Genomic DNA, 16,237 nt, shown 5'->3' with positions numbered 1-16,237 from the left:
CTAGGAAGTGATCTGTCTGAAAGATTGAGAGCAACTTCTTTCGTCCGAGCCGATCTCTGTCCTGTGCCTCTCCAACTTTCTGGGTTGCAAATTTTTCCCCTTTTTGTATCTTTTATGTTAGCTCCTTTCCTTTCCTGACCTTCTAACTCTTTGGCGTGTGTGTGTTTTTTTAACCTGTCCTGATCAGCTGCTTGACACCGAGAATGGGAATCTGAGTGTCCTAATGGTCTGAACAGTTTTAATGTATCACATGGGAGTATGACATGCTCCCATTGTGATTGTGCAATGTGTTTTGTTTATTAGGAGAAAGCTGCGAACAGGAAGGGTTATGGGGGGTCAGACAAAATAAGTGATTGGGGTGGGGTGAAGTTTACACAAATCAGTCATGTGAGGTTTAGAACCCAGTAATTGTGCGAATCCCTTATGAGCGTGGGTATGTTGGCATTAGGCATGTGTCTCATTGAAAATGTCAAGGTTTCAAAACCGAAAAAAAAAATCCTTAATACCGTCCCTAAGATATTAGCTACTTTTTACGTCCCTAAAATGCATGGAGAAATCCCTCGCTTGCAGCTGTAAGGCTCAACCCTCCCCCACCGGTTGTTGCTCAGTGTCACTGAGTCCGTTGTTCTACACGATGGGCTGGAGGAGGTGAAACTCCTGAACTTTTTCCCCAATTGAAGAAAAGAAAATCGCTGGTATGTGAATACTTATAGGAGAGCCAACCGACATGTAAAACATACATGCGTATGGTGGCTGCCGAGGAGGCAATACCTCCAATATGATTTCACATTTATACAAAATTAAAGGTTAATAAACACGATCATGAACGCTTCCTACCAGCTACGAGAGTTAACTCCAGCTTGTTTACTATGTCTAGTGGTGGTAAAAAATGTGTTTTTTTTCTCTCTAGCAACTGTCTGTGTTGAGAAAGAGAGTGTGTATATAATGTAAACATGATACGTGTCATTTACATGTGCTTTCTATGGAAAATAATTCAATTATTTTTGTTCTGATGGCAATAATGTTGAGCTGTTGCTGTGAGTTTAGGCTCACCTAAAGGACTGCATCTGTTTCAACTTCATTTAAAATATTTTTTTATTGTTGTTTTATTTATTTTAACATTATACGTCCAAATTGCCAATATGTTTTGAAAAATAAAAATCCTGTTCAATGGGGGGAAAAAATCATATATTTTTTTTAACCCAGATATCTCAAAGTAACACATTTTAGAACTTTATTTGCAATACCTTGATACCGTAAAACCGTGATATTTTTGCTTAAGGTTACCATACCGTCAGAATCTCATACCGGCACATGCATAGTTTGCATCCTATTCTATGCTGCCTGATCGCTAATCCTGACACAGTTTCTCTACTTGAGTTTGTCTAATTGCACCTAGTCATGTGTGAATCTTTCGAACATGTGGTAGTCCTGTAGACAACTGGAAATGCCACGCTTTGGGTGTGTGTTTTATCTGCAGTCACTTGGACGTACATAATGTTATTTTGTTGTATAAGGGACTGGTTAAATCTGAACACAGCCCTATAAGAGGTGTGGACGTTTGTGCACCCACATTGTCTCAATTAACTTAATATCTTTTTAATCAGTTGAGTTATACACGTGAATGGTGGGGAAAAAATCATGAAATTTACATTGGTCCATTTTTTTTTTTTTATATCACGAAAACCTGGCATTTGAACAGGGATGTGAAGACTTTTTATATCTGCTGTATATGCATGTTTGCATTGGCATGCTGTGCGTCTGTCATGTCAACATACAAGTGTGATTTTCACAGCTTTCATCCCTCTCCCTACACCAGCACCCCCCCAAGCTCCTACGTGCTTTTTGGCATTGCGGCTGAGTGATGTTGCCGTTAATTAAAGCTAATGTGTTGCTGATGTGCTCGACACTCCGATGTGAGGAGAACACGTTTTCAAAGAAGCCGTCACCATCGTCATTAGGAGTCTGCTCGCCGTCGATATACTGACGCTGTAATGGGACGGAATACGGCTTGAGTGTTTCTTGGCCACATCTAAAAGAGATTTGGCAGGGACTCTGACAGAGTTCGCTTCACGTGACTGGACAAACATGTCGACTTGATGATTCATGTTTCACAAAGTCGTTAAGTACATTGAACAAATGCCTGGGTGGGGCAGGCCTGGCAACGCAGATAAAGGCTGGTAAAGCCGGAGATAAAATGAGTCACCTCCAAGATAAACTTGAGTGAAAATGTGCTGTGTGTGGCACACACAAAGATAGATGTGAAATAAACTGTATCCTACTGGATTGAGATGATGTGTAATTCGCAGGAACTGGTCAAAATCCATTTGATTTGCACTGATTGATCACCTTTGTTAGTTTACTATTTACTAGAAATAGAATCCATTGTGTCAGTGTCCCAAAAATTGTTTTTGGTTTTGCACAATATTCTTTTGAGAGATTCAAGTTTTGTTTCTGTATAGGTATAAACATTTGTCCTTTGAACCTGCTTAAGAATGGAAAGAAACATGAACAGATAGGTAATTTTTCTCATTGTTACAAACGCCTTTCAACATTCATTAAATTGTACTACAATTTTTTGTTGTATTTTGAGGTTTCTAAAACCAGCTTAATTTTTTCTAAAAAAGAATCCTTGAACATTTAAGGCGCATTGACACGTTAAGACACAAATATGCTTGCACCTGGACAGGGGCTGCCACTAAGAACCAGTTGGCTGACTTAATTTGTTGAATGCAAGGCATGTTTTTCTTTGACTCCAAACCTCTAGCAATCCTGTTTTGTCATTTTTCTTCTTAAATATTAGCCTTGTTAGTGTAAATTAACATTAAAGAAGAGTAAATCTAATTAAAATACAATGAATAAATAAAAAAAATATATTATTGTGCTGTTAGAGTTCCAAAAAATCGATTATTACATGCATCGCGATTCGACACGTGACTATTCGATTACCATTCAGAAAGGCTCAAAAACGATGATTTTCCCTCATAACTTTATCACAGCAGAACGAAATTCAAGATGCGTCTGCCGCCCGGACACCTTTAACGGACGCACGCACGTTATAATGGATGCTGCCTGTAACTGAGTGAGAGATTTACTCTTTTTCTAAAGTCTGGAAAATAAATTTGTGTATGAGACAGGCAGGTGCGACCCGACGCGCTTCTGTGCGCCTGTTATTTTTTAGAGCGAGAGGAGAAGAGAGATAGTTCGTTGCTCCTCGTCTTTCAGATTTCCGGGGTAGTAGTTTCAAATCATGTCAATTGAAATATGTCCTGAGTGTGTTGCTATGAAGAGGTGAGTACACGACCCCTCTTGTACTGTTTAGCCTTTTTGTTGTTGTTTTTGAGGTGTTGATAGGTAGCGCCTAGCGCTAAGCTAATCAGCTAATTCGCGAACGTGTATTTCATATGCAGAACGTGTAAAACCATGATTAAGTGCAGCGGTACTAACACTACAAACATACGAAATAGTACAGAAATCTGTGAAAACAAAGTATATTGGTTAAAAGAAGGCATATTTCTAAAGACACATTGTTTCCAGAAAATGTGGAATTCATTCCACCTGTGTAAATTTTATTGTATTGTTGAGAGAAATAAGTACTCCCTTTAAAATGGTTAATGTTTTTTTCACTTTCATGCAAAAATAAATAAATAAAAGCAGCTTTTTGTTGTATGGCCATGTTTCCATCATTCCTGTTGAATCATTAGGATGTTTTAAATAAATGATGGACAAGAATTTGTTTGTCTACTTTATTAATTAGTAATGTACGATGCATCGATAATCGTGATAACAGTGATGATAGTCAATATGCTGATCATTGTTCAAGAATCGAATCGTAGCACCCTGAATCGTAATCGAATCGAATCATGGGGTGCCTAAGATGGCACACCCCTAATTGTCGTACTAACCACTGGTGAACCGTGAACTTTGATTTAGGGAGGGAAAAAAACAAAACAAATTCCTTTCATTGTGAACATCATTTTAGACATGATATTGCTCTTTATTTGTCAAGTGCTAACTACTCTGTACTACTTGAGCGATTCCTGTGGGTTCGTGAGCACTGTGATATTGAAACAGAGCCAGATAGACAGACAGACAGCTGGGTGAGCCCCCACTCTGCCACCCTTGCAGTCCAGCGCTCAGCCATCTTTTGTCTGCTTGTCCCGCAGCATTACACTTATGCTTGTAGCCTCCTAATTGCTCTGGACCCTGCTGAGAAGGGAGCCAAAAGCACAGGGGTTCCAAAAGCTCGACAGCCCTTGTGGGGTCCCCTCCCCACCTGCTATTCTTTTTTTCCCCCTTTCCCCTTCTTTGACCTGCTATGAAACAATGAGTGCTCATTTGGCTAAGAATCTCATGCACTCATGTCTTGCCCTCTTTTCCAAGTCTTTGTGACCCATTCACATCTGGCTCCATTGGCTATGACACTCTGTAAGAGACAGCCCGACACTATACAAGTGCCGTCATCATGCCTCATTGCCGCCTCTTGTTGAGCCTGTGTCACATGTCAATATTCTGTGTGTGTCTCTGTTGTCCTCAGGCACCTCTACAGCCACCCCCGGGGTCCTCGGCCTCCGTGGTGGCAGCGGCAGCGGCGGCCGCAGCAGCGTCGGGGACACCACAGTCGCTGAAGTTGACGTATCCAGAGACGTTGGATCGCATCAAAGAGGAATTCCAGTTCCTACAGACCCAGTATCACAGGTGCATGACATATCAGATCATTGTTTGCCAATCACAGTGACCAATGGATTGGACGTCCATCACCGTCAATCGCAGCCGATAGCTAGGAGCCTGTGATCGTGACCATACCCGCGGCTGCTGATGAGTGATTTGTCTTTGTTAAATGGTCTTTGAATAAGGAATTTTGGCTTAGCTGTGGTATCCCCCACCCTCCCTTTGGCACACCTTCATATACCCCCCTTTCACCCCCCGATTCTTATCCTCCTCTCATCCTGCTTTGATTTAGCTGGCCGGTATCCCACCCCCTCCCTCTTTTTTCTGTCCCACTTCAAACTTCTTTTGTACACTCCCACATCTAAAGTCCTCTAACCCCTGTGGCTACTGCAGCCTCCCTCAGAAGGCTGTGTGTACTGTATTTGTGTTGCCGTCGTGTTGAGAACTGTGTCGCAATGTGTTATTGCGGGGCTACTGTTCGAGTGAGGACTTTCTGATGTATCCTCAATTGGAAGGAGCATAGTAATTCATTAGGTCAAGGATTTTATCAGTAATTCTGAATTGATTATTAGTTGATTGGAAAAGACTTGATGTGCTGGTAATGCAGTCTAAACTAGTTTTAAATTGGCCCGAATATAAGACGGCCCTGATAATAAGACGACCCCCTCTTTTTCAAGACTCAAGTTTGAAAAAAGACTTTTTGAACACCAAATCAATTTTTATACAGAAAATAATTACAGTACATCTGAAACAAATGATTATAACAATATATTTGAGAGAAAAAGCATGTTATTTTGCCTCATTCAAATCTTAATATCTGAACATTGAAATATGTACACTAAAGTGCAATCACATTCGTAAATGAATGGCTTCTGTTTTTTGAAATGTAAATAAACCAATCTATTGTGATAAAACAACAAAATTGCAATAACTGCATTAAACATCAAAGTGAACTCTGTCGTCTTGAAACAAATCTGAATAAGGAAAAACTTTGCAATAAAATAATGCAAACTGGTTAAACTTGAGAGTAGCTGAGATCTGTCATGACAGAACATCACTTCAATGATATCTGGCGCCATCTAGCGTTGTAAATGGGTATAATGTCTAGACCGCGACAACCCCCCACTTTTTCAGTCTTATTTCAATGCAAAAAACACTCTTATATTCGGGCCATTACGATATTTTGTGCTTTTCATCATTATTAATACTGTATGTGCCTTAGTGGTGAGCAATTCTGTCTCACATTTTCAGTGTTAATGTGAATTAGGGCTGGGTGATTTTTAGGGGTGCACGATATCCATTTTTTGGAACTGATATCGATAACATCCTGCTCCTCAAGGCCGATACTGATACGATAAACGATAATATACTAGTATATCTAATTTTTCAATGTAAATTCAGCTGAGTTTTTGAACACCTGTAGGTAAAAATGCTGATGGTGGATTCAGCATAGATTTGCCTTTGACCTAAACAGAATTTTAATGACGACATGAACATTATTATAATGAACAAAACAAAGCCAAGAACAGTTTTGACTTAAGATAAAATGTCCATATTAATTTTTTCAAATAAATATAATTTGAGTTAATCACAATCAGTCAGTCAATATCATTGACGATATCTTCCCCTGAACAATGAGCACTGATCTAAATCAAATGTAAACCCAACCCAAGGTATTGTGCTTTGTCAGCAGATAAAACATTTGGTACAACAGGAGAGGAGACCTTTGTGGTCTTGGTCCATGAAACAACTTTCTTTACCTGGCAATTATAGGACGGCAAGCCTATCAATAACCAAAAGGCCTCTCAAGAACTTGCAAACATAAAACTGTAGAATGCAAATATTTGCTAATTGCCATAGTAAGGTTTATAACTCAGTGAAGGAAAAATACGGCCTCTAAAACGGTAACAAAACGCATCCCAATCCACCGACACCGTTCCAAAAATATTATTAATAGGCCCGATAATATATAATGTTATCGGATTTATTGGGATTACGTCATAATTCCTATTATCGGACTGATATTTATCGTGCACCTGTAGTAATTTTGAGATCGAACACCTTAAGGCCTTGTTCAGACTGGCACCCAAAACCTGATTCTTAGCTCGTCCAAATTGAAACTGGGATGGCTCTTTTGTAGTCTGAACAGTCACAAAGCACAGTAATCTTGATTTTTACGACACTGACTGAAACCACCAAGGGGAGGGAGTTTCTTGTCAGATATGGAAAACATGCTTCCCAGTCTGAGCAGCTCAGATGGGTTTTGACTGTCTGTGACGTCATTGTGTGTTGGATGATGCCTTTGTTGCCACAGCAACCTGTCAGGTGTGTCAATAATATAGCCCAGTCTGAACAGACCCAGATGGGATTTGGACCCTTGATAAAAATAGTGTGAACAGTCAGCCCTAAAAATCAGAGATGAGGAGGAATCAGATATGGTTGCAGTCTGAATGTAGACTAGTCTGGAAGGATTTTTTTTAAGGTTGATCTCTGTGAACAGTCGTAAACATATTTAATTGAACATTACATGATGTTAATCGAAACTGATTAGTTAGGAAGATTTTGAACAGTTCCTCAAGAGAGTCCAATTTTGATGGATTTCAAGCTGTTACACTCAAGTTGAGGTGAACTGTAATGCTTAGCACAAAGAAAATTCCACATGGAGAGATCCCTCGTTTTTCGCGGTTAATGGGGATCAGAACCCGCTGCGATAAGTGAAAAACCACGAAGTAGCACCCCAAACCATTAAAAAAATATATACATTAAGACATGTTTTTTTCACTTTTTTGCCCAAAGTATAATTAAAAAAACTTTTATATGTATATTTATTTTCATAAATGGTTTTAATCACTTCAAATGTAACAATTATGATAAGATTTAAACATGTTACTTTCCTACTGAATTATTTTTAAACAAGAATAAAGTAGAAAAATGCTTCTTTTTTAAATGCTTCATTGAGTGAGTCCACTCAAATCCGTACACACATACTTACACACAATGAGTTGCCACAGCAAATGTTTAACAAGCTAAACGATGATTGACTCATGCACCGCTTTGAAGTTTCAGCTTCCCAGCGACTCTGGCAAGATCAAACCTTAACCTCTGTCAATCATCGTTAACTTTAAAAAGCAACTCCAGTGCACTGCCAAACCAAGTAATGCAGCAGGGAGACTACGTGATCGGATCGGGATAGCTCATCTGTATGTATTTTTTAACTGAAAAAAAAAATTGCGATGGATTGAGGGCGCAAAGCGCGAAGTAGCGAGGGATCACTGTACTGTTTATTAAAACGCTTCATTTGCTTCAAATGCCTCATTTTTCCATTGCCCGCTATCTTATTGCTAATATGTAGAGGAAAGCACCATTCAAGCCTCATTGAAAATTAGCATCGCGCCATCTCCTAAAGCAATAAATATTCAAATACAAATGCCTTGGGATAAATCATAGACAAAAACTATAACAACACTAACGTGCATAAGCTTTATATCAACCATGGAATTAAAAAAATGATCAACAAAGCATTCTTCCACTAGTGCACTACTACTGCGCTTCTCTGCCTCAGTGTAGCCTCCCAGTGGTCAAGGTGTGTTCAAACTCAAAGCTGTTAATTAACTATCATTGAATTTCTGATATCTGTATATATATATTTCATGTATTGTTTTGTTATTATTGACTCTGTATGTTAATGCAATGTCACTCTCAATCACTAGTTTTTGAAGACTATGCACATTTTAGTTTACTCACTGGTCTAAATGCCTTGCCTATTTTCTTGAATTCTTTCCAATCACATAGATCTATTTTTCCTTGTTGGTGTCAACGAGGGGTGAAATCAGGTTATTGGCACGTCTTTATGTGATATATAGTAATATTTGCTCGGAATGTGTGTGTTGGATTGATTTTGACGTATCAAGGCATTCATTGCAGGTGAGTCATCCCTCGTGTTGATTGCTCTCCTGGCACCATTACAATGCCTACCGTTTGCCTTAGAGAACACCTGGCATGTTTCCCTGATGCACACACCTTCGTAAATACACAATAATTGAATAGAAAAGATTCTGATTGGGTGAGCTTAAGATTCCATCTTGAGCTGGCTGGTGTACAATTTTTAGGGGCATTTGCAATGGTAAAAGCTAAATTATCTATGACTAAAAGCGTACTTGTGACCAAGGAGCAAGGCAACAGATTGAGCTATCTGAATTCCTTTCACTGATGGATTGGATGTTTAATCTTATCAGGTCGCTAGAAACTTTTTCTTTTGGCTCACAAATAAGCAGATTTTGACATCAAAGCTCATGTCTTTACTTGTTTTATGTACAGTATGTGAATAATGTTGTAGCATTATGTACAAACTCGGGACGTAACGTTCTCATGTTGGCGACCTTGCACAAATTTGTACACCAATTGAAAAATGCCGTAATTAGGGTAAATATTTGTAGTGATAAATACAGTATAAAAAAGCTATGTCGTTATCTTAGCCCTCTGTGAAAATTGCTGGTACAGTGGTAGCTCTACTTATTAACGTCTCTACATACAGAATCTTCAGGTTACGACACGCCTCAATGGGAAAATATTGCCTCTTGTGATTAAAGAAATTTTAGGTTATTAGAGGCAAAAAATACAGTTTTGGCTGTTATTTGCAACTCCCAGAGTTTACTAAATGTAACATACTTATAGCTGCTCTGCTATTGGCGCTTGCCTAGCTTCTTCCTGGCATCCAATTGGCTAAAAGAGAGCACTACTGGATGTATACTGTATGTGTGTACCGCAGCGTCCTCTTCATTCGCCATTTGGGCCATGAGGTGTTCGGACAGCTTTACGTGAGTTTTTAAACTTTTATTCTTTATTCTAGAGATCGACCGATATGGGTTTTTCAGGACTGATACCGATTATTTGTAATTAGAAGGGCCGATAACTGATTTTTGGAGCCGATACCCATTTGCAGTAAAAGTGGCGTAAAAAAATTGAATAATGCAACACTGAACTTCATTGCTTCAATGCCTAAAGCATTTTTATTGGATCATACAAATAGAAAATAATAGCTAATTATAGGGGGTGGCCTGGTTCAGTGGTAGAGTAGTCGTATCCCAACCCATTGGTTGTGGGTTTGATTCTCCGCCCTTTGACCTCGTCTAAGTATCCTTCAGCAAGTTATTAAACCCCACGTTGCTCCTGGTGATTCTCACCAGTTGGTGGATGAGGATATTGTGTGAAGCGCTTTGAGGGCCTTAATAATGTGGAATAGAATAATAATAATAATAATAATCGAATTATAAAATGTATGTGTTACATGTTTTGATGCATTTTTATGCTTTACAAAAGATTTTATGTCTGAATTTTGTTCTTGGAACGGATTAGGGCATTTACATGGAAAATGCGTCCCTAGTTACGGAATTTTTAGTTTACGAGACTACTTCCAGAGCCAAATAATTTCGTAAGTAGAGGTCCCACTATAGTTCATTGCTTGTCATCCGTGAACTTGAAATACAGTGATCCCTCACTACTTGGCGCTTCAAAAATCGTGCCCTCAGTCCATTACGGATTTTTGTTCAATTGAAAAATAAATAAATATTTGCAGTATTTTATAAAGCTGTGCCGATCCGATCACGTAGTCCAGTGGTCTCCAAACTATTCCACATAGGGCTGCAGTGGGCGCAGGATTTCATTCCAACAAAACAAGACGACCCCTTTGCACCAATCTGGTGTCATACAACTGTAATCAGTTGATTGCAGTCAGGTGCTGCTTGTTTTAGTAGAAACTTAATTGGTTAAACTGTCGGTACTCGATCGGTTGGAACGAAAACCAGGACCCACAGCGGCCCTTGACGACCGGTTTGGAGACCCCTGACGTAGTCCCTCACTCTCGCTCCTGCCGCTTTTCTTGGTCAGATAGTGCACTGGAGTTGCTTATTAAAATAAACTATGATTGACAGAAGTTTAGGATGAATCTTGCCAGAGATGCTTGGAAGCGGAAACTTCAAAGCACCGCATGCTTCAATCATCGTTTCACTTGTTAAACAGTTCCTGTGGCAACTCATTGTTTGTAAGTGAGCAGATATAAGTGGACTCACTCAATGAAACACTCAATAAAGATTTTCTACTTATGTATCTCTTTCTAATGCTAAATCGGAATAAATACATTGAACACAAAAAAAAAAAAAAAATTGGGGGGGGGCACTACTCCGGGATTTTTCCTTTTTCGCGACGGGTTCTGGTCCCCATCAAGCGCGAAAAACGAGGGATCATTGTACTGTTAACTTCTTCCGATAACAACTCAAGCTAAGCAGTGAATATGTACAGTATCACTTCTTACACCAATTGGACGCATCTTGGATATTTCCAATAAGTGTACGAAAATGCTAATGCCTTCTACATTTTAAGCAAGTAGTTTGGGATAGTACACAGGAAAAACAGTGACGTGATGGACTAGGACAAGATGCAACTCGAATACAAATCCGGGTTTCGTCACCACCGTGGGAACACAACTCAATTTGGAACCGAGGGCTGCCTATAGTTCCTTCTCCAGAGCCCTACACTGTAATCATGTTGGGTTGATTGTACATTTCAAATTTGATTAATTGAGATGAATTCATCACAAAGCCCAATCTCGGTTCCCAGCAGTGTTATCTCTTGAAGTTGTAAGTATCTCACAAGAGACACTTCAATCATTCCCCATTGGCAAAAGTTGATGTTTGCTCATGTGATTATGACCAGACCCTCGTGTGGTTGCATGCAGGACCGGCCTCGTGATGAAAGAAAAACACTCGTGGACTTCTTCACTGCTGGTGTGTTTGCCTGCAGACACAAAAGCACTGGGTGATGATGTATGTGCTCAAAACTTGCACACACGTGCAGGGCTCCCCAATTATCTGCGCACACAAATAGATGCCGCCTAGAAATAGCAGAGCTTACTTGTGTGTTTTGGCTGCTGAGACGGTGGCTGGATTCCGATAGATGTCGGATTAGACAGCAGGAAAGAGACTGAGGGGAAGGGATTAGCACTGATGAGCTACAACTGCGTGTGTGGCGCACCGGTGTATGTGTGTCGCGCCAAGCTACGTGCACAAATGCAAATATTTGTCGGGTTCGGCGGCGTGGTAGGTATGTAGCGATGAGGAAGATTAGTAGGAAACTAAAGGGAGAGAAGGGCTAATTAAAGTCTTTGGCGGGTCAGCGGCTCTGATTTTTGCTGTGTGTAAGCTCGTGTATGTTCGGGAAACAGTCTGTAATCAGCAGACTGAGGCAATGGAGCTTTAATTACTTCATTTCTTTCTATACACATTTGCATACACACACAGGCTGCTCTAAGTGAATGCTGGTGTGTGTGTGTGTGGTCTGCATAGAGGCTCTTCAAACACCACTAACATGCTACCACTCATGTTTGAAGCCTTTTCTACTCTTCTTTGCGTGCATAATAAACCACTTTTATAACAGGAAAACACACCCATGCTGCGCGTGTCATGCGACCTTGACAATTGATGTGAAGCAAAAGAAAAATGACTGAAGAGATTTACTTCATGCATAAACCCACTGTCCAGGGTTAGGGTTAACAATAGTAATAGAATTGGAGTTGGAAAATAACTCATTGGGTGCCAGTGACTGCAATAGTCATTCACTACCAGCGCTTACAGTTCAAAGTGGTTGGAAGTCTATAGCCATTAATGGCACCCACACTTGTAATGCAAACTAGGTTTTTAGAGCGGAGGGTCCTCAAGTGGTTCTGCATGTTACCTCCAAAGTCCTGAAACTTTATAATTTAAAGAAAACATTTGTTTAAACTGGCAGTGAATGATCATATGTCATTGACATTTATGGCAAAAGATGTCCAATTCATTTGAACTTGGTGGGCAGGCAGCGAATGAGCGGCCCTTATAGCCACTTTCGGACTATAGGAACCTGAGAACCTGCTTCCTAACTATACACAAGTTTCCTGAGCGAAAATTGAAAAGGGATACATGTAAGTTTGAACATAATTAAAATAATTCACTTAATAATGGTAGGGTCTATTCTATCCTTACAACATATGGGAAGACAATCTAAATTGGCGCTTTTGGGCATGGTAACCATGTAGTTAAATGCGCTATATAAGTACTGTCCATTTACCATTTGCCATATAACTGAACTCATTATATAATGCATATAAGGTGGCTTAAAAGTTGGTGGGGACAATTTCATCATCCCGGAAAAGTTGGTAGTGTTATGTCCCTACTAGGAGTGGGAACTTCTTGGAACCTCACGGTACGATACGATACGATTTGCGATACAAAGCTCACGATAATGATGATCTGATGATATGACGATGCAACGATTATCGATACATTAGTCAGGAAATCATTCTAGGATTTTCTACAAACAACTAATAAACAGAAAAACAAGTTTCTGCAGTGAATTGGAATGAGTTTATCGCTTGTAGACGTCCAATCCATTTGAAGTGGGAGGGTGGCAGCGAATGAACATTCGTTCATTCGCTGCCATCCCTCCCACCTCAAACGGATTGAACGTCTATGGCCGTCAGTGGCAGCCAATGCCAGGCAATGAGGTAATTTTGGGCCATTTAAGGTCATTTACCTGTTGATTTTCAGTTACTTCCTGTTGATTTTGGGGTATTTTATGGCTCACTTACTGTTTATTTTGAGTTACAGAACAGGAAGTGACCAGGGAATCACAGTGACTCAAACTCAACAGGAAATGACCTGTAAATGCCCTAAAATGAACAGCAAGTGACCTGTAAATGCCCTGAAAATCGGACCGAATGACTGAATGCTCCGGTTTTGAATGAACGAACGTTCCCAGTCTAAATGGACTTGGCGTCGAGCACCATCAATGGCAGCCTTAGAGATAACTGAGACACCATTATGGTGGAAAATTTTGGTAGCAACTTGATGGTTTCTTTCTTTTTTTTTTTTTTTTTTTTTTTCTTTTTACACATTGACACCTTTTTAAAACGATATCTCGATTCTTGACAGGAGCATATCGATAACCTTTTGGGATACAAAGTATCATGATATATCACCATTTCAATAATTTGTCACACCCTTAGTCTCTTTGCAAATCTACGCCCTTGAGTATAGGGTAGTTTAAAAAAAAAAAAAAAAAGGCTGCTCCTTGAGACGCGCGAGTATGGAAGGGGCGTAGCGGCTGATTTGCTGATTTTAGTGAGTAACCAAACACCTACGTTATTGAGTTCCTACGACTCCACTCAGTCGCTACCCCAGAACTGAAATGGTTCTCAGAACTTGTGTTCCTGGTCCCTGGTTCCTACATGCGCGAACACGCAAAATGACGTCATCGTCAGTGGCGCCTCCAGAAATTTTTCATAGGGGTGGCCAGATGGGGCCACGTAAAATCTTGGAGTGGCCAAAACTAAAAGCCATAATTTCAGGTTTTCATTATATTGTTGCAGTAAAAAGGTCAGGGGAAAACTATCAGAAAGACTTAAGGACACGGCTACTGATATACTTTGGTGTATTGTGTAATATTTGATGTTACTAATGATTTAATGTGCATAGTCCATAACTGTCCAGTTAACATTTTGAGTTCCACAACAATTCTGTCTAATTGTGTTATGTATATATTAGGCATAAGGTGTACATTTAACTAGGGCTGTCAAATTAATCGAGCTAATCACAGCTTAAAAATTGATTAATCATAATTAATCGCAATTCAGACCATCTCTAAAATATGCCATATTTTTCTGTAAATTATTGTTGGAATGGAAAGATAAGACAAGACGGATATATACATTCAACATACTGTACATAAGTACTGTATTTGTTTGTTATAACAATAAATCCACAAGATGGCATTAACATTATTAATTCTTTCTGTGAAAGGGATCCACGGATGGAAAGACTTGTAATTCTTAAAGGATAAATGTGAGTTTGTATATTGTGACTAAATATTGCCATCTAGCGTGTGCAACCATGACTGTGTGTGGTGGCCGCAAATGCTATATCTTCTCTGCGTTGGGTACACTACAGGGTGTTAAGAAAAAGATCAACTCCTGTCATTCTTCCCCACGTCGCTTCCCACAATATTTATAGTAGCTGTGGGAGAGATGACAAAGCTTTTGCCAATTAAAAGCACGGCCCCAATGAATGCTTGTATCTACTCCACTCACTTGACACTGCCTCTTATCTCTGTATATAAGTAAAACGGCGCCATTGTAGGCTGTTTGCGGCAATGCGTGAATGAGTCGTACCGCGAATGTGTTAATTGCGATAAATATTTTCACGTGATTAATTAAAATTACTTAATTACCGCCCGTTAACACTATAAATTTGACAGCCCTACATTTAACAAAACAAAATAAATGCATTCATTTGGGATTAAATCCATAACTGATGCTACAACAATCTAACGATATACTGGCAAGCGGGGTGGCCAGTGAGGTGGCCAACCAATTTATAGAGGTGGCCGTGGCCACCCCTGGCCACTCCCTGGTGGCGCCACTGGTCATCGTTCTACGAACTGCTGATAGTTTCTACAGTGCAAAAGCGGCTTTAGTTAGTGTGCTGGCTCAATAATCACAATAAAGTGGCATTTACTTTGTCTACACAGTAAAATAAGTGTGTAAACACTTGATTTAATCAACACCCTATGGTGACTTCTGCGGTTTTTGTTTTGTGTGGGTGTGTGTGTTTGTGTGTGTAGCCTCACAATGAGTGTGATGACAGATACCAGTCCGCTTGGCCTGCTGCTGTGTGACAAGCTCCATCCTTTGTTTTGTGTGGGTGTGTGTCCCCTCATGTTTGTTGTGCACACCCTTGAAAGATGATGAAAGTGTACACAAGCAAGTTGGGTGGGCTCCGGTTGTGTGTGTGTGTGTATGTTGGAAAGCTGTCAGTTTTTTTTTTTCCTTTCTTTCCAGTAGATTTGCGAGAAACGATTGATCAATACTTAATGAGATGTAAAGTGAACAGCCGCAGACCCGGAGGCCGGGATCCTAAACGCTTCTCATGTGTGCGTGTGTGATTACGGTAATGTCACGATCAATAGGACTGAGTGTCGACTGATATCTTTTTAACTGTGAAAATGGTTTACAGCCTCTTAAAATGCCACTGAAAGCATTTAAAAACCATTTTAGAAGTAGTGTCACTAGAGCATCCATCAATCAAACTGAACCCATGAGTCGTATCATTTCCATAATTATAAAGTGAAATGAGATGATGTTTATTTGTAAATACAATATCTTTGTGCCGTTGCCAGGTGACAATTCATAGACCTAATTAGGAATGATTTATTGAAGAGACTAAACATTAGTTGAAGGGCTATCCGTATTTAAGTCATTACACATTTTGGGAACCTCCCAAAGCTTCTCGGCAATTGAGGAGCATGTTTATTCCAAACTAAGCAAGGACTAAACATCGCAAATCACATTTTATCACAGGGGTCTTTAATGGTAGTGTTTGTAGGACGAGGCCGCAAATTGTTATAATTGTATGAGCACGAAATTACAAGGACCCAAATTGACAACAGCAAAATTAGAGGTGGCTCACAATAGACATTGCTGTATTGTTTGTATTCTTGAGTAGGGATGTTGTGAAGAAAGTGGTCGATTGCGTGCAGC

The 16,237-nt window shown here is 39.8% G+C and overlaps 1 protein-coding gene across 5 annotated transcripts in view; it reads left to right on the top strand.

Annotated features, from left to right (window-relative positions):
• The window catches only part of tle2a (TLE family member 2, transcriptional corepressor a), a 94,345-nt gene that overhangs the window by 28,528 nt on the left and 49,580 nt on the right, over window positions 1–16,237 (top strand). For all 5 annotated transcript variants that reach the window (XM_057841162.1, XM_057841166.1, XM_057841165.1 and 2 more), the window contains exon 2: window positions 4,538–4,698. In XM_057841162.1, coding sequence (XP_057697145.1) covers window positions 4,538–4,698 — 161 coding nt within the window. The remainder of the gene's footprint in view (window positions 1–4,537; window positions 4,699–16,237) is intronic.

The sequence above is a fragment of the Corythoichthys intestinalis genome, chromosome 7 (assembly GCF_030265065.1).
Source record: "Corythoichthys intestinalis isolate RoL2023-P3 chromosome 7, ASM3026506v1, whole genome shotgun sequence".
Taxonomy (NCBI): Eukaryota; Metazoa; Chordata; class Actinopteri; order Syngnathiformes; family Syngnathidae; genus Corythoichthys; species Corythoichthys intestinalis.
Note: the sequence above shows the minus strand (reverse complement) of the source record. Positions and strands in the feature narration are given on the sequence as shown.